Consider the following 27,525-nt stretch of genomic DNA (forward strand, 5'->3'; position numbering starts at 1 on the left):
TGAGAGTGATATACTGAGGCAAATCCTTCAACTTTACAAATACATTATTTAGGCAAAAGTAATGGGACACATTTCTTTATTGCTGAATTCAGGTGTTGTATGGGGCTGTTTTTCAGGGGTTGGGCTGCTGCTGCAAAGCAGGGACCATATTAATGTCTATGAATTTAGAAACTGATGTCATTAAAGTCCCTGTTGGGACTGTCAGGTGTCCCGATTCTTTTGTCTAGTATAGTGCTCATAATAGAATAGTTTGTAATCTTCTATAAAACATTTTGTTGACCCTTATCCTAGCAACTCTGATTAACACTTGAGCGACACATTAAGTGTTGCAGAAATAAAGCCTGTGTGTGTGTGTGTGTATGTGTGTTTGAGAGAGAGAGAGAGAGAGAGAGAGAGAGAGGTTTCAGGACACTGTCTCTCTTTCTCTTTCCACACACTGATGCAGCACACTAAAAGAGGACAAATTTGAAAACTGCTCCTATAACTCAAGCTCAACAATAAAAGCCATGACAAGGCAGAGATATCTCATTACATCACTGAGCTGACGCTTTATTGTGCTGAGCAGTTTATATATGGCAGACACACACACACACACACACACACACAGAGTGTCACACTGCTTGCATGATAAATGTGGATCATAATAATGCACAGGTCACATTCCAGTCTTTTTTTGAGGGATCACCCCATCACCGTGGCCCCTTCCAGGGACTATATAGGCAGATGACTGGTTGTGGTAATCTCTTCAAGTCCTGGAGAGTGGAATAAAACATGGTGTAAAGTTTCTGGATTTGATGGTAAACATGTTTTTCTCACCGTTCTGCTATCTCATCCTCCTACTCCTCTTAAACTCTGTTGATGCTGGTAAGTTGCTGATTGCTCCACTAATACATAAAACTGAAGTTGCTCGCTCATATCAGGATTTGCCAAGAAAACATACTTGTAGCACTCTTTGTTCACCAGCGAGAGGGAGTTTATTTGTGCTTACAGTTGGCAGATTTGAGCTGGAAGAAAAAACAAAACTAATGCTGATGGTGACAGTGAACCCTTTTGAGAAATTAATGTTAGATCTTCCTGAAATAGATCACACAGTTTGTGGGTAGCATTTGAAGTATTTTTGTCATCTGTCATATTGATGACATCAACATAAATCCAGTGGTGGAAAACAGTTTTGTTTAGGGGTTTGTTTAGCTCCACAAAGCAGGCTTTTTAGACCAGATTGGATCTCCTCAGCTCGGTTCCTGCATGGAGGTCAGCAGTTAATGGTCTCTATCACACAGGATCAATTTCAGTGGTCCTCAAAAACAGTCTGAGCAGTGACTCAGAAAACGAGCACAATTGTCACATTCTTTTTTCTCTGCTCCTTGGTTTCATTTTTTAACGCTAGGCAGGACACTGACGAAGATCAAGGAGCGTGTGCGTAATCTCCAGCTGCAGAAAGCCCAGCAGCACCTCCTGACCCAGGCAGCCAGTGGTCGTCAGCCTTTCCAACAGGTGAAGGAGGGCAGGATTCACCAGCGGTTGGACCACTTCAACCGACAAGATGTGAACACCTTCCCTCAGGTAGAGAAAGATCAAACGAATATTTACATTTCAAACACCCAGTGTGAGTACATGGAACAAGGCCTAAAATCTGACGCATCAAAAGCACTTGCATGCTTGCCTTTTAAAACTCACGATGGTGATGAAAGAAAATGCACCCAACTTCTTGTAATCTCATAAACTACACATCAACGTATCAAATAAGATGCTTTTGTATGTTATTTCTGAGAATGAACCAGTACAGCAATGTTCAGCTCCACTTACTGTAGCTCTCGCTGCTATTTGAGGCAGCCAGTGTTCAAATTTGTCCATTGCAGGATTAAATAAAACGATTTAGTAGCATTAAGATTATGTATGAGCTGCCAGCTTGGATGAAATGAATAAAAATTTTCTCTCGGCTCTCTCTCTCTCTACTTGGCTTTCTTCGTTCCAGAGGTTCTTTGTGAACGAGGCATACTGGCAGAGTCCTGATGGTCCAGTGTTCCTCTTCATTGGAGGAGAAGGGCCCATCTTTAAGTTTGATGTCCTGGCAGGTACAGTAGGATGCAGCACGCCCAAATGTTTTCAAACAGCAGATTAGTCTAATGGATAAAATGCAGAAACAAACTGACTGTTTCTGAGACTGAACAAAAAAAAACTTTTCATAAATTTGGAAATGAAAGTGGAAGCAATAAGTGAAGCATCATATTTTTCGTCAGTAAGATGACACTTATATGCAAGCCTTTTCACCTTTACTCGAATTCTCCTGGGATATACTGTGCTCTGTCAGTACGAAATATCATATGTCACACTGTCTGCATGGTCCTCACATCAATTTCTTAATCCTTTTAGTCCAGTTTTGAATTTCTGTATTTCTTCAGTCTTTCCGGTGCTTCTTCATGCCATTTTTGTGCTCTGTAAAAATATCTCGGCCGTAGTACTAAGCTTATGTTATGAAAATAATGTATTAGCACAGTGTCAGGGTCTGTTCAAAGTAAAGTAAAACAGGCAGAGTTCAACTTAGAAAAAATTTAACAGAAGTGGTAAAATGAAGCAACAAGAATGAAGCAAAAGTACATGAAAACCAGAGCAGAAACACATGCAGACAAACTGACAACTGAAAGAAGGAAAGCAAATGGTCTAAATACACAGACAGACAGAGACTTAAAGGAACAAGGGAAACTAAATGGGGAAATCATAAACAACAACAGGAAGCGTAAAGCAAAAATATGTCACAAGGAGAGAACTTACAAGATAAAATAGGAATTAACTGAACTAAAACCATAAACCACAACACACAAATAAGTCACATACACCCAGGCATCACTTTTGTAACACATGGTGTCAGATACAGAATATCTGAAAACTATTTGTAAGACTTTTGTTCTCTCTCTTAATGGGGAAAGTGACTTCCCTGTAGAAGGCTGTAGGTGTATTTCTTGTTTGAAAAAGTATTAGAACTTGCTACACACTGAATGTTATCTGCTTTGACCATGTTTTCCCAGGTCACCATGTTGACATGGCTGAGGAGCACGGGGCTCTGCTATTGGCTCTGGAGCATCGTTTCTATGGCGACAGCATCAACCCTGATGGTCTGAACACGGAGAACCTGGCAGACCTGAGCAGCCAGCAGGCGTTAGTGTTGGCTCCTTACCAGTGTGTGTGTTTGTGTGTGTGTGTGTGTGGGTGTATGTGCGCGTGTATGTGTGTGTGGTTCTAAATGTGTGTCTTTCACCCCATTTTTCACCTCACTTCCTGTGCCTCATTGCATATATGTATGTGTGTGTCTCTGTTAATTGATGTTCTGTCAGTTTTTCCTCTTCTTCTTTCTCTCTCTGTTCTCTGTTTTAGTATTTGAGTATGTGATTTACCACCCGTAATAAGTAATCACCAGTAATCACCAGAAGAGTGACTTGAATCAGCCAATCAGATTCAAGTATCCTTCCCGAGAAGTGTTGGACATACTGACATTATAAGGTACTCTTAAAAAGAACCAATGGAAAATATTCTGTCTCAGGAAGCCCAAATATATTTCCTGGACAATCAATCAAACATAAGGACTTTCAAAGGAAAGCCAGGACATGTGCGAGCCTTATTTAATATGTGAACGTCTCTTGCGCTGCTGGTTTCTGTGAGAAAGTTTTGTTTGTGTGTGTATGCCTTGGTCACTCTCCATTCAGCTTGTCTGTATGTGTGTGCATGTATCAGTAATGCGTATCCCATGTGCCAGGGGAACAACTAAAGATTCCAGACTTTGCTCAAAATAGTTAAATACAGTTTTTTTTTTGTCCAGGCTTGTTGACTTGGCTGTATTCCACCAGTACATCAGCCAACGCTTCAACCTGAGCCACAGGAACACCTGGATCAGCTTTGGAGGCTCGTACTCTGGAGCTCTGTCTGCCTGGTTCAGAGGAAAGGTGGGGTGACATATATGGATGTCGCCTCATAAACCTGAATTTTAAAAAATAATTCTCTTCTTTCATTTTGCAAAAACATCAACCCAGAATCTTTGTATTAAAATACAATAGCTTTCACAGGGTGAGTACTGCTGTAGAGCTGTGGTGAGGCTGTATTTCCTCTTTTGTCATAAAGATTGTTTTCCACACCTTTAAAGAATATATGAAAGGGTACTACTAAAGCTTCTTTCCTATCACTTAGTGAATTTACAGTCACCTGTAATGTCTACCACAGGTACTTCCAGCATGACTGTGATCCTAAATGTAAAGTTTTAAACATTTTCCAGCACATGAGACAAAGAGTTAATTAAGTGTCTCAATGACTCAGGTTCCTCTCAGTATTCTCTTGACTTGCCCATCCTGTCCTTAGCATGCAGTCGCAAGCGCATTTGTTCCTGCTGAAGATGGAAATATTTTAAAATCAATAGTAAAATGGTCAGAAGCTGTTTTAGCAAATGTAATTCAAGTTGGAGTTTAAAAAAATAGTGTGTGGTTTTTTTTTGGGGGGTGGGGGGGGGGGGGGGGGGGGGGTGTTTTCAGGGGTGGATTTGACTGCTGCATTAGTGAGCATTTACAGGAGGAAGCTTACGTGACACTGATTTCATATAAAGTTACACTGGTCATATTTGTAGTTATGAACATGAACATGCAACCAGTGTAACAGTGTTTATGTGTGTTTTTCTTTTCTTTTCTTGGACAATGGAGATCTCTGGCACAGGCAAAAACACAGTAAAAGATGTATCATATATATATATATATATATATTCCTTGCTGAATAAGAAAAGAATATAGTGTCACCAGACTTATCCTTTAATACCACCCCTCTCAAGCATGCCCCTTTAAAAAATGCACTCAGAAATTATCCTTATAATGAATGCACTTGTTTGTAAAAGGTACGGAATGTGTTTTCTCTTCTGTACAGATTAGAAACCAGACAAAACATCATAAACTGTCTGAAGGCAATAACCCAATATAATATATTTTTAGCACTCCCTCGCTCTCTGTTCCTCTTGCACCCTACTGCAGTTTCCCCATCTGGTGTATGGAGCTGTGGCCTCCTCTGCTCCTGTCAAGGCGAAGTTGGACTTCTCTGAATACAGCAATGTAAACTGGCACAATCCCTAATCACAACACTGGCATATTACTCATTTGTAAACATTTTATTGTAACTTATTTCCATTGACAGTCCTATTTTTGCCAATATAAAGAGAACCAGACTGAAAAACCCAATAGATGTAATGTGTGTAATCACAGAATGTGGTGATAGTGTTGAATTCCTGCTTTAGTATTCGCTCTCAAATCTGCGATTTCCTCTCTTTCAGACTGTTGGCTCGAGTCTCCTGAACGAAGCAGTTGGTGGCTCAGAAAAGGTGTGAAGAAAGCCACCTGTCTGTGCATCACATTAAAGGCATTAAAATCCCGTCTGTCACATATTAAATTGACTCGCTTTGGCTTCCTGTAGTGTCTGGCGAGCGTGCGGGAAGCGTTTGCCGCTGTGGAAGCAGCAGTGATGGGTGGTAATGCCAGCCAGGTGGCCAGAGACTTTGGCTGCTGTCAGATGCCCAAGGATCTTGACGATCAGGTGATGACAAAGGGAACCAAGCACCTTCTGTGGCACCTTGCTTTATTTATTTATTTATACATTTTTTTGAGGATTTAGATTTTATTCTACTGCATGCTGGTGTAGTGATCTGTCCATATCAACATCTGAGCACTGAACAGGACTTCGAACAGTATTGTTCATTCCTGTTAAACAAAATTTTTACAATTTCTGGATCCCAACCAACATCCCTATTAAGTAACCCTTCATCATGCCAAGAATGTGATTCTAACACTGTATAAATTGTTCTTTTCAATACTTTTTATACAGTTAAACTACTTATTATTGTTATCTTAACTATCTGAATTGTATATTCACTACTTTTTATTATCAGTTTCAGCCACTCATCAGTTACTCTTAGCTGTTGCTAATTTTCCCATGCTTGTGTTCAGGTGTGTGTATATATTTTAATTACATTTATACTATTTTCTATTCAAATTCAACGTGGCTACTTCACAATTTTACATGTTCCTTTGGTTGGGAGTCAGCATTGTCAGTAATCATTTTGTCTAATTTTAATCTTTCTTCTCTTTTCTTCTTCACCCATCTTTAAGTTTTTTTGTTTGCTTGTTTGGTCTGATGTAGAATAATTGGGTCTGAGTGGAAAATAAATTTTTACTATAGGCTACATGTGTTTTTCAGATTGAGCTGATGCAAAACTTAGCCGACATCTTCATGGGAACGGTGCAGTACAACGAAGAAGGAGTGCTCATGTCTATTGATGAGATCTGTGGTGTTATGACCAATAAGAGTGACGCATATGAGGAGAAGATGGAAGCTTATGACCGCCTTGTAAAACTTGCGCAGGTGTGGAAAACAGACATTAGAAGGAAGACCTCCTGCTCCTAGTTTTCCCTTTTCATGCATTGCATAACCACAAGATGTCACTGTCGAGCTATTTCCTTTATTTCCTCATAAGAGACAGACTTGTTAGTCATCCCAGAATTAAAATGCAAAGATGCAACCATTTCAGATTTCTCTTGCCAGCAGAATTATGCGGCCAGAGGCCCTAAATGGCAGGCATGTCTATTTAAGGTGTTTGTTTGTGCACGTGGCAGATCTACCATTCCACCAGTGAGGAACCATGTCTGGACATCTCTCATGAGAAAACTGTGAAGAATCTGATGGATACGTCCCTCCACTCATCCAGAAGAGCAGAGAGACAGTGGACCTACCAGACCTGCACCGAGTTTGGCTTCTGTACCACACACACACACGCACACACACACACACAGTCAGTCAGTCAGTCAGTCATCATTCTTTGTGTGTCCTGACTCCCTTTCTTTGTGTGTGTACAGACCAGACCTGCGAGGAAGCCACTTGTCCGTTCTCTGGGATGGTGACCCTGCAGGTCCACACTGAAATCTGTCCTATGGTGTTTGGCATTTCCCAGCATTCCCTGACTGGACGCATTGCTTTCACAAACACTTATTATGGAGGAGACAAAGCCCCCACACACAGGGTCCTCTATGTCAATGGTGAGAATTTGCAAGAAACAAACCAAAACCACCTAAGGACAGAAGGAAAGCAACAGAACAGTGAGATAAGGGAGTGCCGCAACAGTGCTTCAGGATCTCACTGACTCATTTCCATCCATCCATTTTCTATACAGCTTATTGCAGGGGAGCTGGAGCCTATCCCAGCTGACTACGGGCAAGAGGCGGGGTACACCCTGGACTGGTCGCCAGTCAATCGCAGGGCCAACACACAAAGACAGACAACCACACACTCTCACACTCACACCTAGGGGCAATTTAGAGTAGCCAGTTAACCTAATGTGCATGTTTTTGGTATTGTGGGAGGAAGCTGGAGTACCCGGAGAAAACCCACGCAGGCACAGGGAGAACATGCAAACTCCACATAGAAGGGCCCAGACCGGGATTCGAACCTGGAACCCTCTTGCTATGAGGCGACAGTGCTAACCACTGCACCACCGTGCCGCCCAGTCACTGACTCATTTAAAAATCTAAATCCACAGGTGGACTTGACCCCTGGAAGGAGCTGTCAGTAGTCCAGGACAGGGCTGAGGAAGGAGAAGAAACCCAGACCATTTTCATTGAGGACACTGCTCACTGTGCTGATATGATGAGTAAAAGAGTCACAGACCGCCGCTCACTCAAGAAAGCCAGAGAGGTATGTACATATATACCTCACACTAATCTGCAAACAAACCCATGCCTCTGACATACATACATACATATACAAGAGTAACGTGGCATAAAATAAAAATGTTTAAGTAAAGCACAAGTTGTTGTTCTATTTAAGCACAGTGCTTGACGAAGGCCCTGAGATGCAGCTGAAGGTTCTATAACCAGCAACTGCACCTTTTTTTCCCCCCAAAGTCAGGAATAAACCTTTAAACCTTTTTGTGGTCTTTTGACAAACTAAACTGCTGGTTTTCCAGGCCCCCATTACTTTACATTTTTGGTTATTTTTGTATAGCAGGCATCAAATTTAAAAACAATTAACACCAACAGAAAAGATCATGAATGAACCTCTTCAGTTTAACATAAAAATCAGCCTTAAAAACAGAACTGAGAAGGCAGAACTACAATCATCACATATAGGAGCTATATATTAATACTCATAAAACAACCCTGTTTCCTGGCTGCATTCGAGCCCCATTAGGGTCGCATTTCTTTGGTTGCTTCATTGTAAGACATGATAATAGTGTGATAACACGGTGTTCCCGTCTGTTTGCCTCTCAGGAGATTGAGAAACATGTGGCCAGTTGGCTGAAGATGGCTGCCCAAGAGAAGATGGTAAAAAGAAGGGTCTGATCAGATCACAGTATAATCTGATCCAGTCTGATCACTGTTCCCTGAAATTGATAAGAAGCAGTTAATAATCTTGTGTATCTGGCTGCTCTGCTTCACCTCAACTCCCTCACTGTCCAGCCATAACCATCTCACATCACTGTGCATGTGTGTTTGTGTGATTTGGTATCATTTTTATAGATACATTGTGTCTCTTTACAGAAGTTTTCTTCCGTTTTTTTTTCTTTACTATTGCTCACTTACTATGCAGAAATAGGTTATTCTGTACTCACCCTTGTTATCTTAAGGCTTTCATCTACTGAGTTGTTATAATAACAATGATTTAATGGCTGTTTCCCACATATAAACCTTTGTGTATGGCTAGTAAAATAAAATTCTATGGTTTGGTTGTTTTTTTTTTTACAGTATCCGTCAGTTGTCATTACCTTGAAGTATCACTAGGGTGCGATGTTGTTACATGTGTCAAACTGTCACAGAATCAAAACTCAGAATATCTAACCAGACTAGTTGTCTGTCAGCCTTAATAAAATGCAACAGATATTTTTATTGTTCATAAAATAGACTTTGTCTGTGGATGTGATGCAGTTGTGTTGTTTGTAAGGTGAGAGAAATCATGAGGAGTGTTTGTGTGAGGAAGCACCAGTTGTCCCAAGGCCATCTGTTTCTGTGTGTGTGTGTGTGTGTGTGTGACCCTCTCAGTAGGGGGTCAAAAGTGGGAGGTCATGACCCTGCTGACCCCATGGGAGTGGAGATCATCAATCAACTAGAGGCTGGCCAGAGCAGCAGGAGGGGACACACACACACACACACCTAGATACTGTAACACATATGCTCTGCAAATGTACCTGATAAACAAATAAACACAAAAAATACACAACCACATTTGAATCCAACAAGCCTGCTGAAATAGAAATAGAAATGTATCTTGTGTATAGCTGATGGCACCCAGACATCAAACAAACATGTATTTAATGTTTCAGCCCACACTAAAACACAGAGTGTTTGACACTCAGACACTTAAACACAATTACATACTAAAGGCCTCTCGAACATTTGCTCCAAGCCAAATAACCTGTGTGTGTATGTGTGTGTGTTGTTGTTGTTGTTGGATAACACAAGCTTTCTTATTCATGTGAAACCCACAGATGTTATCACACACTTCAGCTTGAAAGCACTTTTTCACTGCAGCTCTTCCATTTCGCCCTGTTTCTAACATCCCCTCTTCTCTTTGCTGTTGCAAACAAGCATACCCACAAATAAACACACACACCCATTAACACACACTCCAAGAGCCAGTATCAGGGTTATCAGCCAGCACTTGCAGAGCGACGGGGCATGCTTTTTCTCTCTCTCCATTCCTCCTCCTCCTCCAGCCTGTCCTGTTGATCAATGAGGAAGTTCTTGGGCCTCAACTATTAATCAGAGCCTATCGGCTATCTGTCTGCAGAGCCAACCAATCACAGCCCTCCGACAGCTGGGTCATGAAAAATGTGGCCTGGGTGGATGGAGGGGAAGCTGGAGGGGGTAGGAGTAGCAGCAGAGGAGGGAGGTGAAGGAGCACTCTATTTGATCCAAGTCAGGTCACGACTGCACAACTGCACTTAATGCATTTACAGTTGAATCGTAGTATAATGATGACCACACACACACACACACACACACAGGTTTCATGATGATACACACATTACAACACATTTAGTTCCTGATCCACATTTAAATCAAACAGGAGACATTTTGCAGCCATGCAGCACCCACTGTGCTTCCCAGTGCTTTTATCTGGTGGCGGTTAGAGTGACAGAATCAGACAGAAACCATAATGAACACAGTATTTTTAAGGGTTTGCAGCAGAAAGCTCCCCAGTGAGGACTACAACACTGTTGATCTGTTGTCCAATAACGCGGCCTGTCCTCGTGCTTCAAAGCTTCATCAACACACTACCATCCCTCTTCTGCATAATCACCATGCTCACACTCATCCATTCACATCTTATTGCCATGATTAGATTACATCTAATGCTATTACACTGCTCCCATCTCTCCTCCTCACTGCACCTCTCCTCTCTCTCTTTCTCTCTCCCTCATCATGGATTTCTTGCAGATCTTATTAGTGTGTGATGCGGACCAGGTCTCCCACTTTGGATTTATGACTCCTCAGACTTCTCTCCTTTAATCTCTCCCTCTCCTCCCTTCCTGCATCTGTCCATCTATCATTCCCAGGGTTGGCTTGGGCGGAAGACTATTAATCCTTCTATCCCATCTCTCACTCCTTTGGACAGATGAGGAGGTGGAGGAGGGAGATGAAGATGGGAGGAGGGGGAGGAGGGGTAGAGGGTAGGAGACCTCAGATTACTTTTCATAATATTTCTGCAGCATTGTGGGAAAAATGGAGAAGCATTACAGGTAATGCATGCAGATTTATTAGACAATAGGTCACTGCTTTGATGCCTTCAACAGGTATGAGGATGAGCTGAGGATGCTGCAGAGGTGGGTGTGTGTGGGCGGAGCGCAGAGGCAATAACTGCAGATGGGATGATAAACAACTTAGTGTGGGTGTGCGTTGTTTGCATGTTTGTGCAGTGTATACATGTGTATAAACAATGCAAAAATGTGTCGCCGTGCATATTATGCATTTCTGCAAAAGAGCAACAAAAGCTGCAGTATATTACCTGTTGATGTCTTTGCACACAGGAATCTATTTTCATCTGGAAGGCGCTGTCCTCGATGCGCGACCTCTTGCATGCACATTTGTATTAATCTTTGGAATAACCTGACACCCGCATGCAAATAATATTACAGCAGAATAAACAATAATGTATATATTTAAAGATATATGAACCTACTTACTATGCTCTTTTATTCAACATGTTATTGATGATGCATCATCTTGCAGGCAGATGTCCATCCTGTCTGTCCCACAGAATGAGCACCTCTCAGTACTTTCTCACCTCCACAGGTTGATACTGGGTTAGATACTGCTCAAAAAGGACTCGGATATTTGGATAGTGGAAAGGATACAACAAACCACATAGTGTCTGTTTAGCCTTCAGATTTACCTTATTTTATACACTTAAACTTCAAAAGAACAATGCTCCCACTCACACTTTTAAAGATCATTTAATTTTTAACTGTCATTATTTAAAATGGTAGTATTTCAACTGTACAGGCCAACAGGGAAACTGTAGCCCTGAACACACTCCCCTTCTCTCACTCATGTTGACGCCTGTCAAAACCACACACACACACACACACACACACACACACACACACCAGTATGTTCAACAGAATCCAATAAGCTCTAGGAAATCAGATGGAGTGATCAGGACATTTAATGATTCCAGTCCCTGCAGGCCCAGTTCTCCAAAAGTGAAGAAACAAATTCTGGCTAAAGAAAAGAAATAAACCTTTGACCAACAGTCTGGGTAAAGCCGACTCTCCTCATCCCCTCACGCACGCTCCCCCCTTCATCCAAGCACTTGCAGTGACAGGTAGATTAAGGGGTGTGATAGATATCCCTCTCTGTGTCTCCCTCTCTCCACCCTCACCCCCCCTCACCCCCCACCCCCTTCCCTCCCCTCCATCCATCATGGCGGCTGGTGTAATTGCGGCTGCGTGAGGCTGGCAGAGGGAACCTCCATCCATCTCCTTAACAACAAACAGTCAGGAGGACGGATGGTGCTGCTCTCCCAAGTTAATCTCCATCTATAAGGGGTGGGAGGTGGTGGGGGTGGTGGTGGTGGTAGATGTAGAGATGGAGAAGGAGAAAAAGAAAATAACAGAAGGGAAAATAGTAGTGTTGGCTTTTTATAAACAAAAAGAGATGGAGAGGTGCAGGCAGGAGGATGGAGAGGTAGTGGGTGCCCAAACAGGTAGAAGTATAGGGGAAATAAAGGAAGAGGAATGACCTGCAGGGGCGAGAATGAGAAGGAAACTGGAAGGAAAGTTTGCAAACAGGCTGCAAAAGCAGATAAGGGGGGGTTGCTTGGTGAGCATGCTGAAAGAAAGCAAGAGAGATGGAAGAAGGGAGGGGTTGAAAATTTATGTCTATGTGGCCAGACGACCCAGAAACTGGAGAGGCACAAGCTCATAAAAATGCACTCTGTGGCCCCCTGGCTACCCCTCACTTGTACCCCTCTCTGTTTCTTTCCCTCATCCTCTCTTTCTCACTTTACTTCCCTCCATCACTGTGCCGACTCTCTCTCATGCAGGCGGTGGAGGGTCACAGCTCTCTGATGTTTTGGGTGGTTGTGTGCGGTTTGCCAGAGGTCAAAGCAGCCATATTTTTTTAATGGCGGAGTCACTAAAGTCAACAAGGCTGGGTGGCCTTCTACCACCCCCCATCTCTCTCTCTCTCTCTGGAAGATTTGACTAAACTAGACAGGGTGAGGGCAGAAGCAGTTTGTAGAGGTTGCAATTTTTCTCCTTGCAAAAGATGCATTACCATGTGAACAGGGTCAACAGCTGGCAAAGACATATTTCTGCTTGCACCAACAGCAGTATTGCCAAAATCAACAGAGGACATGAAGTCAGAACTTTATGAGATTACAGCAGCCAACTCTTCTTATTTCATGCTAGCAGCTACAAAGACAATCTTGCAGGTAAACATACACCCTTACACACAAAGTCTCATGAACACAGTTTCTCTCTCTGCTTGTTTCCTGTTTTCTAGCCCAGGGCATCGCCTGTAGTTAGGCCTAACTTAGAAGAGGAACCACCTTGACACTGACCTACCAGCACGCAAGCATGCACACAAAGCCATGGACATGCACACACATATACATACATACCACCGTCTCTGCCGTCATGAACACACTTGCATGCCACAGCCTGAGCGCGCGCGCTCAACAGGCCTTAGTGGGTGCAGAGCAGTGAGCACTTGAGCCATGACAGGGAGTGACAAATAACTGCAGCAGCCTTGACATGCAGAATGGTCCCAGAGTGAACCTGCTTGACTGATATTCAGCTGTGTGCTGCAGGAAAAGAGCCAGGTGTTTTGGGTTTTTTTTTGTTTGCTTGCTTTCTTTTTTCACAGGACATCTCAACAACATTAGGAAAACCTGAATTAACCAGATGTTACGCCCAGACAAGAAGCCATATTTGAATAAGTCATCACACATGTTAACAAAATAGAACGTGGATGAAATCAAAATTTCACTCATTTACACACTGTGTTAGGAAGATATGACAATCTCCTCATTGTTTGGGATCCCACAGAGCCAATTGCTGTATTAAATAATAGTAAGTAGGTTTTTCCCTTAAATGTTTTCTTCTGCTTATAATTAAAACTATAAAAGTACTGAAGTCTTTGCTATGGGCTAGACTTGTACAGTTGTTGATCATGACACATGGAAAGGAGTTTGTATTGTAAAATAAGAAAATATATTTCATGTTTTGATATGCGGGCTGTGCATGAACAAATATGTTTGATTACCAAAAAGTCATTTGCATACAGTGCATCATTTTCTATTTTGTTAAATTTTATTAAGCAATTCTGAAAAGAAAAATTGATGTTTCAAACTGATAAAACGTGTTAAGTATGTTTTTGAGTTGTCAGAGAGGGCTCAGGGTTTCCAGGAGCCCAAACAGAACATTAAGATTGAAATAAAACCACGCAAAAGGGATTAAAATGATTTGTTTTTATCGTGCATCATGTGCAGTGTACGTCTACTGATTGTAGCTCTTCCCATAAAAGGATGACACTCTCTGACCAGTGAGGTTATCTTATTTCACTTTAGGTTTTATTTGATTCCAACTTGCTGTTGGCAATGTTTTGATTAAATCTTGCTCAGACTTTATAGAACATCTGTGTGTGTCCTCCCTGTGACAGCATACTACACTTGTGTTAGCTTTTAGCACAGGTTTAACAACATATGTTTTGTTGTCATTACCATATGCAGCAGCAGAAAAGTAGGTGTTGTCCCACAGACACTGGGAGATGTGATAAAGATGACAGAGTCTTGAGTGTTTGTGCTGTAAATGACGTGTTTAGATAATAGCCTGTTAGATAAATGTTACAGAGGCTCGAGATTTATGATCCCAGTTGACGTGCCCTGAAGAAAAACAAGGAAATCGACTCAAGAAGTCACTGTGCCCAGCATTTAAGCATAATTAGCTCATTTAAAGTTTTTCCCACCGAGAGAGGACTGAGGAAATCCCTGCGAACATCGGATCTTCAGATGATGCACACTTCACTGTTAATCCTTTTTATTCAACCTGTTAACAAAGTGAAAACAAGCCCGGGCTCAGCTCTTCCAGCGCTGCCTCATGGCTGTATTACCGGCTCAGTGTACGGAGGGGGCTGTGATCACCCCTGTAGGAAACCAGCGCCCTGCAGAGTTAAAAGACCCCAGCCGAGATGGACGGTGCGGGGCCCTCACAGGCCGCCCCACGATCAAACTCCGTGCCGCCCACGGAGTCGCCTGCCCCGGCCCGCTGTACCCCGCCAAGCCGCTGCTGATTGAAGTGCAGCCGCCTGTTGGCCCCTCACAGCAGGTCCGGGTAAAGAGGAGCGTTTTGAATAATTATTATGTTACTTAGGTGTCATTTACAACACAAGACAGGGGGCTTTAGATATTCCAGCAACACGTGAAAGGGTTTTTTTTTAAAAAAAACAAAAAACAAAAAAAACAAGAACAAAAACAAAAAGCTCTGGCTCTCGTAAAAATTAAACTTTCTCACAGTAATGCTTGTGCTTTCTCACTTCTGCCAGTCAACAGAAAGAGGACCAAAGGGTGACATTTGGGCAGCGTCGAAAGGCGGAGCGACACTGGATGTCGACAGAGACAATAAAACACTTTGAAGGCTATTATCAGCCAGTAACTTTCTTGTCAGTTAGCACGCTTCAAACTTATTTATGAGCCGATCTGAGGAGACGCTTGATTAAAACTCTTTATATCTGCTACACTTAAAACGAACTCCTGCAGACATTAACAACATTTTCAGGGCTTTAGACTGCATTCCCTCCAGCTGATGCCATTTAAAAGCGTATATTCCCAACGAGTTGCATTTGTTATCACACTAATGAGGCAAACAAATTCACCACTTTTTCAATTCATGCCAGCATTTTTTTTTAAAACAAAAAAAGAAAGAAAGAAGTTTCAGTTTTGCAAGCTGCAGACACGTGTGTGCAAGAGACTTAATTCATATATTCCCATTCTTATCACCTTAATTGACTGTACGGAGTTCAATAGACTCTGTTAATTATTCTCACCCCACCAGAGGGAGAGAGTTATCACGATTCTTGTGCCGAGTTATCCCGAGATGACTGGGAGATTTGAAGCACGGATGGGCAGAGAGGAGGGCAGGATGGAGGGGGTGATTGAGGGGTGATATCAGCTCGGAGTAGAGGCGAGATAAAAACGATGGAGGGGGGTCTTCTTCTTCTTCTTCTTCTCTGGCGTTTTGTATGTGTGATAAGGAGTGGAGGAGGAAGAGAAGGAGGAGGAGGAGGAGGAGATGGGGAAAGAAGGGGAGGGGGGCAAGAGACCCCGTCGCGCTTTGACCCTCCGAAACCTCCGCACACAACACACACACCACCACCACCCCTCCTCCTTCTCCTCCTCCTCCTCCTCCTCCTTCTCTCCTCTTGAGCCTGAAAACACCATCGCTCACTCCCAGCCGTGACATTTTCCATCCTGTCGCCGTATGCTGCGCGGACAGCGAGCACAAGGAGCCAAAAACGAAGGGTCGCTTTCTGTCTGTCTCCCACAGCACCGAGCATCCCGACGGCTGCGAGCCGGAGCGAGAGGCGCACCAGGCGGAGGCGAGGCGCTGCAGGAAGCCGCTGCTCCCTTTCACCGGGTTTCTGGACTACACCGGACACGGCCCGAACAGGACTGGATACGGCGAATATTTACGTCTCGGTGGGACATTTTACACTGGAGCCTGTTGTATTACTCAACATCTTCAGCCAGTAGCATTTAATAGGCTGCGAGCTTTATTACCGCTAAGTGTATTATAAGCCATTAAGCTTACATCGGCAATATCGTGTAGAGGGATATCACCGTCCATAAAATCTCCAGTCCCATCATAATGTTGTAATATAAAACGCGATGGACTCGGAGTAAACACACACACACACACACACACACAGCGAGCAGGTCTTGACTGTTTTCTCTCCACAGCCTTGTGTTTTTGTTGAACCTTTCCAGGTTGTTTTCGCTAGATTTTAGTCGCGCTTAGAAACTCAATGCTTATGAATGCAGAAAAACCAAAACAAACATTTTTACTTTTATTTCCAGGACCTCGGGGGACAGAAGAAGGCAGCAAAGCTCGCTGCACTAGCCGAGCGGCGCATCATAGTCTCCGGTGTAGGACTGGCTGTCGAGTCGCATGGAGAAGAGGGTAGGTCTGCTCATGTTTTCTTCTTAAGTAGAATGGTTTTAGAGCGGAGCCTAGTGGGATAACAGATTTCCCATCACCGAGGAGAAGAGGCAATTAGAAAGACATTATCAGGGAGCATATGGGTGGGAATCCTCTTCGCACTGCCGGGTCTCTGGTGGGGTTTAGCAGCCTGACAAAACGCCAGGCCCATTGGAAATAGACTAGTGGACTGTGCTGGCATGGGCTCAGTGTTTATAGGCAAACAACAGGAAAATGTGACAGAGCAGCATCATAGCCACCAAGAAATTCTTTAGCTTGTACTGTAAATATTATGCAGACATGCCACCAAACATAAGCCACCGGATATTTATTTGCGAGCATTTTAATGCTGCAACTTTTAAAGCCCCACCTTTAACCAGTCAATATCCCTAATTCATGATGCGAAATGCACTTCATTGGAGGTTATGTGTAACTTGCACTGCAGATGACAGCAGTCTCTCCAAACACTTCATGGGGAACTGTTGATTCGGATCTCTTATTTAAGCGTCTCTTTAAAAATAAAATGGGTTTAGTGTTGTGTAATGTCAGTCAGGCGTTACAATGGCACATAAGGGTGAGAGTAGGTCATTAAGAGGCAGAGGAGAGGAGATGCAGCTCTTCAACTCGGTAAGTAGGTCAGTCTTTTTGCTACAGTGATTCACAGGCATGGTGGTGGTGGTGGTGGTGGAGGAGAAGCAGGCAGTGGCTGACGGGCAGCGGGCAGACAGACTGAGACCTCTGAGTGAAAGAGAGCAGTTAGAGAGTATAGACAGAAAATCACTGCTGCATCACAACAGCAGAGGAGAGAGGAGAGGGCTGAGGAGCAGAGGAAAGGTCTGCACACACACACTGAACCAACTGTACGAAACACCTTCACGGTCACAGAGCTAGCTGTTGTTTTTTTGTTGTTTATAGATAATGTCAATGCACTTTCTGAGTGTATTTGGTTAATTAATTACAAAAGAAAAGTACGATATTTCACAATCCCGCCTATTCAACTTTTATTTTGTAGCCTACTGTTGTGTCTGTGTGGCAAAAACAAAAGGATGGCAGTTTGATAAAAAATTCCTAAAATCAAATGAAGATTGGTGATGTAATCCGTGTTTGTTGGAAACAAAAGACGAAACATTTTTTGTTGTGGTTTTCTGTAGGGACGTCAACCTGCGGCCACTCTTCGCTCGTTTCGTTTAAGTTTGGCCCAACTTTTTGTTGGACTTGATAATTAAATAGCAGGGGGAAAAAACATGAAGCTAAAGGTAAATGCATTAAGGTGTTTTAGTTGGATAATTAAACCATTAGGTAGAGCTGTCCCGAAACAAATTCATACTTTTATTTTCTAAATCGACACACTGTGAGAATGGCGAGTTCGAATGATTTCTATAGGATTGCTAATATAGAAATGGGGCAATGGTTTAAGATAAGCCAGTGAACATTACATTGGAATAAAATGTAAATGTTTGCGACGTTAAATAGACTCGAATCTTCTTAATTAATTCTAAACGATGTTTATGTGTTAAGTTAGGCTTTTTAAAGCGTCTGGAATATGAGACAAAGCTGTACACGCAAATTAGTGTCAGTCTTTTTTTAGAACTTTTTATTTTACAGTATTTAATATTCCTCTGCAATATAAACCCACCTCTTTAACGCAGAATGATTTTCTTCCTGCATATGATATGTAGGCTCTGGGGATTCGTCTCCCCAGCTGAGGCAGCCAAAACGCGCCTGTGAGGCCTGCAGTAACTTTTCTGCGTCGCTTTGAATAACACAATTAAAACTTGTAATGAAAATGTTGTTCTGCCATCTGAAGCCTGTTTACCAGCTCCGTGACTTTTAAAAAATGGAAAATTCATGGAATTTGTCATCTCGACTAGTGCGCTTTGATCCGCTTGACGCACAGAAACCCGATAGGGGCCATGCGTAAAGAGAGACGCGCAATCCGATAGCGGTGATTGTGTTAATAGCCAGCCTCCATAAAAACTGGAAGGTGTCCCGGGCCAGGGCCTCATAGCAGGTGCTTTCTATGATCCCGGTGGCCATATGGGACTCTGAAATGCAACAATTTGATAAGCCATTTAGGACAGTGGTTCCCAAAGTGGGGCCCGGAGACCTCCAGGGGTCCTGCAGAGAGGTTTACAGGAGGGCAGTGCGTGCACATGAAGTGGGATAATTTCATTTCTACTTTATTAAATTCCCAAAGGTCAAAATAGGGAGAATATGTAAGATAATAGCTTTTATGTAAGCTTTCACTGTTGCACTTTCTCCACTTGCAATTTTAGATGTTTACGCGCTCAATATAAACAAGCTCATCTCAACTTGGACAAAAATCTTGGTCTCTGTGAGCCATTTGGTGCTCTGACAACATCCTTTCTGACAGTGCAGAAGAGAAATAGAAATATAATTACTGCAAATCTAAAACAACACATATCAAGGAGTCAACTTCGCCTCAGTTGCCTCAAGCCACACACTTCTGTAGTAAATCATAACCTCTTGCGGCAGCCTGCCTGTTGAAGAGTCGTCACAGAAAAATTGTGCTAAACAGATCATAACTTTTATGGCTTGGTTAAAATAACACAGAAGTGAAAGGTGTCTGGGCCAGGCCACCTAGCAGGTGTTGTCTGTCTGTCGACCCCGTGGGACTGCGCTGGGAGTCCCTTTAATCCAGCAGAAAGAGAAACAGAAGCAGATCTGCTGACCTGAGCAATGTCGCCTCAGAGACAGAAGCTGCAGTGAAGCACAAATTAGCTCTGTAACACAGAGAAGCAGAGGGGGGGAACAAGGGAGTCAGACATGTATATTCATGATGCTATGTGTACAAGTGCTGCTTCTCTCAGGCTATGTCTGTGCATGTGTGTGTGATTGTGTCTGTGAGTGTGCCATATGTGCGTCTGAGTCACCGTGTTAGAGTGCCTGTGTGTGTGTGTGTGTGAGCGGGCCGCAGTGAGGCTGTCACAGCGGGTTGCGAGGGACGTCTCAGCACGGCTCCTGTCTAGTCTGAGTTTAGGAGGGAGGAGATGATATTAGGAGCAACAGGCTCACTGTCTTTCTCTGAGAATCCCGTCTACCTCATCCCTCTGCTTGCTTTCAAAAACTAAGAAAATCTGCTTTTTTAGCTTGACTTGAATTGTACTACCGTACACAAAACTGCAGTGAAACATGCACATAACATTAAAATCTAATTTTAAATGGCAGCACAAAATATATCCAGCAGATCTAAACCCACAGCAGCAGATCTCCTAACTCAGAGTCCAGTAAGCTGTGTCACTGAAGCCCCCTGACAGCTCAGCCACATAATAAAATCACAACCTGATTTGATGTCAGACAGGCACAGATGTCGAATGTGTCTCATGTTTTCTGTCTTTTCATCTAATTGTGTTTCAGTATGAAGAGCTGGTGCACTACTCAGGGTCGGAGGGCATGTCGGTGGGGGGGTACGGGGACGATGTCAGGCCATTTCCTCCCCCACAGTACGGACCCACCATCCCTGACTCCCTCAAACACCACAAAGACCAGATCTATGGGTAAGCGTGTGTGTGTGTGAAACATTACATGTGGCAGAAACAAAAATTTGTGCAGCCTGTTAGTGGCTAAAAAATAGTTAAATGGTTTAAACTTCATCAGCGCTTTTAGCAGATGAAAATAGAGTGTGCATTTGTATGCTGAATATGAAAATGCATGTGAAGTGTTTACAGCTGTCTGGTTCATGAATACTGTGCTATAAAGTTTCTTGTAACACCTTTTGTGAATGTATCATGTACACACTGTGTAAACTGTTACTGTGTTTATGTATAGTATGTTAACTGTGCATATGCGTGTCGTTATGTGTGTGCGCGTGTTTGTCTGTGTGTGTGTGTGTCTGTGTGTTTGTCTATGTGTGCGTGCGTGTGTGTGTGTGTGCAGTCACCCACTGTTTCCACTGCTGGCCTTAGTGTTTGAAAAGTGTGAGCTCGCCACCTGCTCCCCTCGAGACTCCGCCTCCCTGTCAGCCACCTCCCACCTCCCTGGCATGACCAATCACAGCGACGTCTGCTCCTCCGAGTCCTTCAACGACGACATTGCAGCATTTGCTAAGCAGGTGAGCGACGGTTGTGAGAGCCTATCACAGATCAGACATCGGGCAAAGTTTTCAGGTTTGTAATCATTTATGCTGTGTCACAGATCCGTTCGGAGAAGCCCATATTTTCTTCCAATCCTGAGCTGGACAACTTGGTATGACTCCCGGTGAAATCACATTAATATATATATAAGTTTTTACAAATGAATGTGTTGATAAGTAATCCATATTATCTTCTCCACAGATGATCCAGGCCATTCAAGTTCTTCGTTTTCATCTGCTGGAGTTAGAGAAGGTTGGTGATTGTTGATCCCTTAATGTTCACAGCACTGCTATGACCCTTTAACAGTACGCACTGACGGACGTGAATCTGTTTGTCAAGGTGCACGACCTGTGTGATAACTTCTGCCATCGCTACATCACCTGTCTGAAGGGCAAAATGCCCACAGACCTCATCCTGGATGAAAGGGAGGGCGGCTCCAAGTCTGACATGGAGGACTTCACTGGATCCTGTTCCAGTTTGTCAGAGCAGGTGAGAAGAGCTGTTGCAGTACTGTAACACTGCAGGAGAGACTCCTCTATTCACCCGTCCAGCTGCATTCACTGGATGTCTGAATAATGACCCCGTGTTTCAGGACTCCTTGTTCTGTCCCCTAGTGGGAATTCCCCATCTTCCAACTTCCTTTCTGTCTCCCTGCAGAATGCATCATGGTTACGGGAGCCAGATGAATGTGCCACTACTCCTCTGGGAACGCCAGGCACCTGTGGCCTGCCTTCACTCAGCACAGCAGATAACTGTAGCGACACAGGTGTGAGCACACACATGCTCTCTCTCTCTCTCTCTCTCTCTCTCTCTCACACACACACACAGAGTTAAAAAATAATACCCTACACAGCAAATATGCGTGCAGGGAGAGAAAGGTGTACGTGTGCATGCACATCTGCAGCAAAAAGGGTTCATATGCAGCCTGTCAGCCATGCATAGCACACAATATGCTAAATTTGGACCCAAACCTGCTTTATTTTTGTGTGTGATGTTTTTTACAGCTCACAAAAAGGCCAGTTGAAAGCTTACACACATAATGGCAGCAAGTAAAACAAAAAATTCGGTATTAAATATTAGGAAAACACTTATCTCATAACTGTATCTCATTAGCTAATCATTCATCACTGATTAATTTTTTGTTCATTTCACACATAAAAGTTCAGTAATTACTGCTACTATCACAGTGAGTTTCCACAGATATATGGCAACTTATATGTCAAATCAAACTATGCAAGAAATACAGCAAGGTGTTGTTACTTTCTACAGCTGAATGTAAATTGTAAAAATATTAATAGTTGCAAAACACCTTAATAGACACTCATACAGGGATATAATGTGTGTTCCTACAGGTGATGGCCTGGATGGTGGAATAGCCTCTCCGAGTACAGGAGAGGAAGATGAGTCCGACAGAGACAGGAGGAACAACAAAAAGAGAGGGATTTTCCCCAAAGTGGCCACAAACATCATGAGAGCGTGGCTCTTCCAGCATCTGTCGGTGAGAGAGCCTTTTCATGTACTTTTCACATCAAAGCAAAATCATTACATGTGAAAATATCGAATTTGGACAATAATTAAAACGACCCTTGGGTATAGCTCTGCCTGGAAGAATAATTACAGACAGAGAGGATTTAGAGTGAGGCAGAACGTCACTGACAAGAGCAGACAGAGAGGGAACCGAGTGTATAATGGAGGTCAATTAAATTAAATGAAAAATCGGGGGATTAAGTGCTTATGTGAATATGTTCACTATTCAATAACTGTGGGGGTGATAGAAATGGAGTGAGTAACTGTTGGTGTGGTAATTAGCTACTAAATGAGACAGGTCAAATGTTGCTTCAGTTTAATTATTTCAGTATGCGTGGGTGAGAGAGAAATACAGAAAGAGTGAGGGACTTCTGAGGTTGGAATTGTGAGTGAAGATGTGAATTCAGACGGAAGGTCAGCAGTGTTCACTGTGAGATTCCTCCCACCTACATTATTCCACTGCAGATTATAATGTCACCAGTGGCCTTAAGGTTTTGCTCTTGTTGATCCACAAGCATTCACTCACATGTTTGAAAAGCCAGCAAAGCCTCACTTGGGAATCTGGTCTGCTTTGATTATTTAAACTGTAGCTCTGTGTGTCCTCTCCCAGCACCCATACCCATCTGAGGAACAGAAGAAGCAGCTGTCACAGGACACGGGACTGACCATCTTACAGGTCAACAACTGGTCAGTGCACTCTCAATCAATACTCTAATTCTGGTCCCGAGGCTTATCAATAATCAGTTAAACTGTCATGTTTAAATGCAGAATGTCAACTTTCCAGCAACATGGCTGTGGCTACATCAATAACATGTTGGCATGAAGGTCTGCCTCACAAATGAACAGTTTCTATATTTTACACCTCACTTAACTCACATTTCTTGCTCAGTGTTTTTTTATTGTGCAAATTAATGTCAGTTAAATGGAAGGTAGCAGTTCCATAAGACTTTTAGAGAAGACTGTAATCTGGTTTATTAGAGAGGAGCTTGTAACAGATCAAGAAATGCCCTACTAAGCATTTCTTTTCTGAAGCCCCAGTGCAGTGAAAATCTATTTGCTCTATGTTCATAAAACAGAATAGTAAATCAATATCCAATAATCAGATGGTTTACTGCGCAACATTCGTTTTTCTCTCCCCAGGCACACACGTATCTTCACAGGCAAAACACACACACACTCGTGTTTCTATCCCTTTTGGGGACATTACATAACATAACAATAACAATAAATATTACTTGCCTAATCCTAACCCTTACCTTAACCTAACCTTAACCTCAACCTAACCTTAAAGCAACTCCTCACCCTAACATTTAATGATTTACGTTGTGGGAACTCACAATGTGACTGTGTAAACAGGCTTTTGTCCCCATAACTAAAGGAATATGCACACACACACAAAACATCTCCATGTTGCTGCAGTTAGTTCTTTGTTTCTTAGTGTTCAGATATTGATATAAGAAATATGTGTATAAAGTTTGTGCTACCTGTTAAACAGTGGATTTTGCAAGTTGATAATTTACATGTTTTTATGTTTATACCCGTGCTGCAGCATACACACAAAGTGACGCCATCAATGCAGATCAATCAATTATCACAGGGCGATCAATACCTGCTCTGCCCTAACGTTGATTTACTCTGCCCTCTGAAAGGGTTAAGTGGTTGTAAAATGGAAAAGGTTAATAGTCTCCCGGTCAGGCTTTTTCTCCATTAAAGGGTGGCCTCGTCCATCTCTCTTTCTCCATTTCTCTGAAGACACTCTTTCTTTATGTCGTTCTCCTCGTGCAGGTTCATCAACGCCAGGAGGAGAATAGTTCAGCCGATGATTGACCAGTCAAACCGCTCAGGTCAGCGTCAGTCAGCTGGCCTTTCGCGAGGCCGATCACACTGTGTATATGTGAGTGCGTGTGTGTTTTGGATTTGTGTCTGATGGTGTGTATTGTCTCACAGGTCAGGGTGGTCCCTACAGCCCAGAGGGAGCAGCTCTCGGGGGATATGGACTTGATGGACAGGCCCACCTTGGGCTTCGAACAGCAGGTACAGTACCTTGCAGTGAAATACCACTCACTTTAACACACTGACAGTACAAACAGAGTACAAAATATACGACTCCAGGATAAAGCTGGCGATTTGGTACATGTTAGTATCAACAAATCCTTTGAAAAGACACAAACAATGAATTTATATGCTGCTAACAAGTACTGTATATCCAAAGGGATTGCTGCCCAAAAACTTAAAAAAAAGAGCCACACTGTTTTATTTGGTGGCACATGAGGGGGCTGAGAGATCTCACATAAAAAATAAAATATAAATATTTATGTTTTATATTCTCTGTTTAATCTCAACTGTGCTTTCCTTCAAATACTAGAAATACTGAGCTGCCCTGGTAGCTCACCCTGTAGGCAGTCTCATCTCTCTTCAGCTGTCACTACTGAAAATAATGAAGCAGAACTGCCAAATAATATTCTTAAAAAAATACTACAAATATAAATATTTCTAAGCGTAAGTAAAGAGTGACTCACCCATTGTTTAATAATATGTCAGAGGTGGTTTCTGTCTCTACAGCCATCCACTAATTTTAACGATAGATTTTATCACCAGCACTTATCAGCACCATTTATCACAGTGTTAATCAATTCTTTATGCTGGCGAGGGCAGCATTGTGGTGGACTTTGTGGGCTGAAGCTTTAAAGCAACAATCTGTGATTTATATGTAAACAAAAGGTAAGCGGACCACCACAAATCACAGCAAAGATTGGAATCTCTCATACTGACGGTTAATTCCGTTATACATAACACTAGACAACAAGTAAATTTAAGATATTAATGTTTTCTCATGCTGTTAAAGAACATTTATAGCAGCCACAACTCATGCTGTGCAGCCAAATATTGTTAAAAACCTAAAGTGCTTCGTTTTGAGCGTTTCTAAAAACAAACAAACAAACAAAAAAAGCCTAAATTTTAGAAAAATGTCTATGAAATAATTAAGACTTGAAACAAGTTGAAAACAAATTTAAGTATATGTGATAGTGTCAGGCAGTGTGGAATGAGATGATTTTAACACAGTGAATACTACTTCATGAGAAACAACCAGGGGAAACGGTATGGTAAAGGGTTTAAGTTACAGGATACTCATATTTTAAGTTCTGATGAGTTTTGTGCAAAGTATATGGAAAACCTGCAAATTCTGTGCTCTCACTAGTGCAGGTCAAAATGTAATTTAGTAAAAATAAAGTGACTGATTTAAGAAAAAAAAACATGTTATTTCCACATTATTGTATCATTATACACTGTGAATGAATCTTTATCCATTTAAATGTAAACCTTTCCTCTGTGTCTCCACTTCAGGTCTCCAGGGGATGTCTTCTCTGCAGGGTGACTATCCTGGTGCCCTACTGTCCCAACCAGGCTACCCTCCCCACCCAGGACCCTCCCTCCACCCATACCCGGGCCCACACCCTCATCCCGCCATGCTGCTTCACCCACCACCACACGCGCACCCCGCAGAGCCGCTTCTCGCCCAGGGACTGGACATACACGCACACTAGCTGTGGGGCGGGGGGCGGGTGCACGTGTGAGGGCAAATTACTGTATGAATGTGTGTATGTGAGTGTGTGTGGTGAGAGGTATGTGTGTGCGTGTGTATGTGTAGTGACACATACAGAACACTATTTAAAGAAAAGAGACACATTGCTCCGAAAGTTTACATTCCCCACTGAAAGACACTGACCTCAATGTAGCTGTTCCACTCGCTAAGACATACACACACAAACGCAAGTACACAGTCTGGACCCACAGGTTTAAGCCATACCTCTTTCAGAGTAGAAGTGCTTCCTCCTCTCCAAATGTCTCCACTGTGTCCTGTGGGTGAGACACATGCTTTAAACTACACTTCCCATCATGCCTGCTGAACCACAGGAAGACTGTTGGTCAGATCGGAGGGGCAGATGAATATTTATGCCTGGACTTTGCAATGGACATTACCGGATGGGACTTGATCCTGTGAACACGCCTTCTTAGCTACTCCCTGTCTTCCTTCACATGTTGACTGTCAGAGATACACACACACATACACACCTTCGCACACATTTAATTTAAAGTTGATTTGAGTTTTTTCTTATTCTATTTTTCTATTTATGTGTGCCACTCCAGGCAGATCCAGCTTCACGCAAGCTTGTTGAAATATTAGTGCTCTTCCTCAGCATGAAGCTAAACACTATGAATGACTTCCAGTCTGCCTCGCTCTCGTACCACTGACCTCCTTAAGACGCCAACAGGCGTCCGTTACCTTAGGATCTTTCCTACACACACACACAACATACACATAGCAACACACACACAACACAGAAAGCCATTTACACACACACACGCACGCACACACACACACACACACAATCCTTTGTAAGCATTTCTAGTACTTTTTTTTGTCTGTCACAGCGATGTGTGAAGGGAGCTGCAGCCAAAGGACTCTTGAAACATTTTGGCTCCCTCTCCACTGCTGAATGATAATGGGAAATACAGTTAAAGTATTAAAATGTTTTTTTTGTAGGATTTGTCACTGGTCATGTCTTTGTGTGTTGTCTGATTCCTTTGGCCAGTTTATTGCTCTACTGCAGGCAGTGAGAGATTTTGTTGACAGCATCAGCAGTCTTTTGTTTGTAGTATGTAGAAGAATTGGGTAGTTAGCATGAAGAAACTAAGAATGCAGACCATTATGTATACACTTACTTAATTTTGGATTGTGTAGTTAATAAAAACTGTGGATAGAACCTGCACACTGCAAATTAGATCAAATACAGATTTTGGTAAGACAGCTATAAGAAGATTTGGTAAATAAAAATGTTAAATATTACATCAAAACAATTTTGATTATTACTTGAAACAAACGAGCACACAAAACAGCATTGGAATCAATCACACACATCTCTAAAACTAAAAATTTAAATTCATGCAATGGCATCAGACCATCAAGATTTAACATTATTTGTAATTCATTCCATCTGTATGCTGGAAAATACTGGAAGGAATTGTGTCTAAGTTCTAGTCAGCCATTCCAGAGATCTGGTCTGATGAACTGTAGTTTTAAATTTGAGAGATGTGATATACTGAGGCAGCAAGTCAGAGTCCATTACAAGCAAAAATGTGAGTGTGTACTGACATCAGTAAGCTACTCAAAGGTAAACTGCACCATGTTAC

At 42.6% G+C, this 27,525-nt stretch overlaps 2 protein-coding genes across 3 annotated transcripts; both read left to right on the forward strand.

The window, feature by feature from the left end:
• Positions 1-1,323: 1,323 nt before the first annotated feature.
• On the forward strand, positions 1,324-16,514 carry LOC124059127 (thymus-specific serine protease; the record flags this gene model as incomplete). The annotated part of the gene is made up of 16 exons (XM_046388906.1): positions 1,324-1,563; positions 1,976-2,075; positions 3,027-3,156; positions 3,815-3,938; positions 5,004-5,081; positions 5,300-5,347; positions 5,440-5,559; positions 6,220-6,384; positions 6,636-6,777; positions 6,876-7,055; positions 7,556-7,710; positions 8,286-8,339; positions 14,636-14,848; positions 15,569-15,675; positions 16,061-16,212; positions 16,501-16,514. Coding segments are annotated over 16 exons (2,022 nt in total), but the record flags the coding sequence as incomplete, so codon positions are not given.
• Positions 15,095-26,873, forward strand: meis3 (myeloid ecotropic viral integration site 3). Of its 2 annotated transcripts, XM_046388493.1 has the most exons (13): positions 15,095-16,212; positions 16,591-16,693; positions 20,090-20,229; positions 20,609-20,783; positions 20,867-20,917; positions 21,007-21,057; positions 21,145-21,294; positions 21,463-21,571; positions 22,158-22,303; positions 22,943-23,019; positions 24,118-24,176; positions 24,280-24,366; positions 25,678-26,873. In XM_046388493.1, the coding sequence occupies exons 2-13, from the start codon at positions 16,682-16,684 to the stop codon at positions 25,875-25,877; spliced, it is 1,257 nt and encodes a 418-aa protein (XP_046244449.1). In that variant the 5' UTR covers positions 15,095-16,212; positions 16,591-16,681; the 3' UTR covers positions 25,878-26,873. The 2 variants fall into 2 exon arrangements, with proteins under 2 accessions (XP_046244449.1, XP_046244448.1); XM_046388492.1 differs by lacking the exons at positions 15,095-16,212; positions 16,591-16,693 and adding an exon at positions 17,336-17,545.
• The last annotated feature ends 652 nt before the right edge of the window (positions 26,874-27,525 follow it).

This window comes from Scatophagus argus, chromosome 5, assembly GCF_020382885.2.
Source record: "Scatophagus argus isolate fScaArg1 chromosome 5, fScaArg1.pri, whole genome shotgun sequence".
Classification (NCBI taxonomy): Eukaryota; Metazoa; Chordata; class Actinopteri; family Scatophagidae; genus Scatophagus; species Scatophagus argus.

Coding starts and splice junctions, on each gene's coding strand:
- meis3 (XM_046388492.1), top strand. CDS start 17,378: ATGGTGGTGGTGGTGGTGGTGGAGGAGAAGCAGGCAGTGGCTGACGGG. Junction 20,230..20,608: donor CACAAAGACCAGATCTATGG/GTAAGCGTGTGT, acceptor GTGTGTGTGCAG/TCACCCACTGTTTCCACTGC. Junction 24,367..25,677: donor CCTTGGGCTTCGAACAGCAG/GTACAGTACCTT, acceptor TCTCCACTTCAG/GTCTCCAGGGGATGTCTTCT.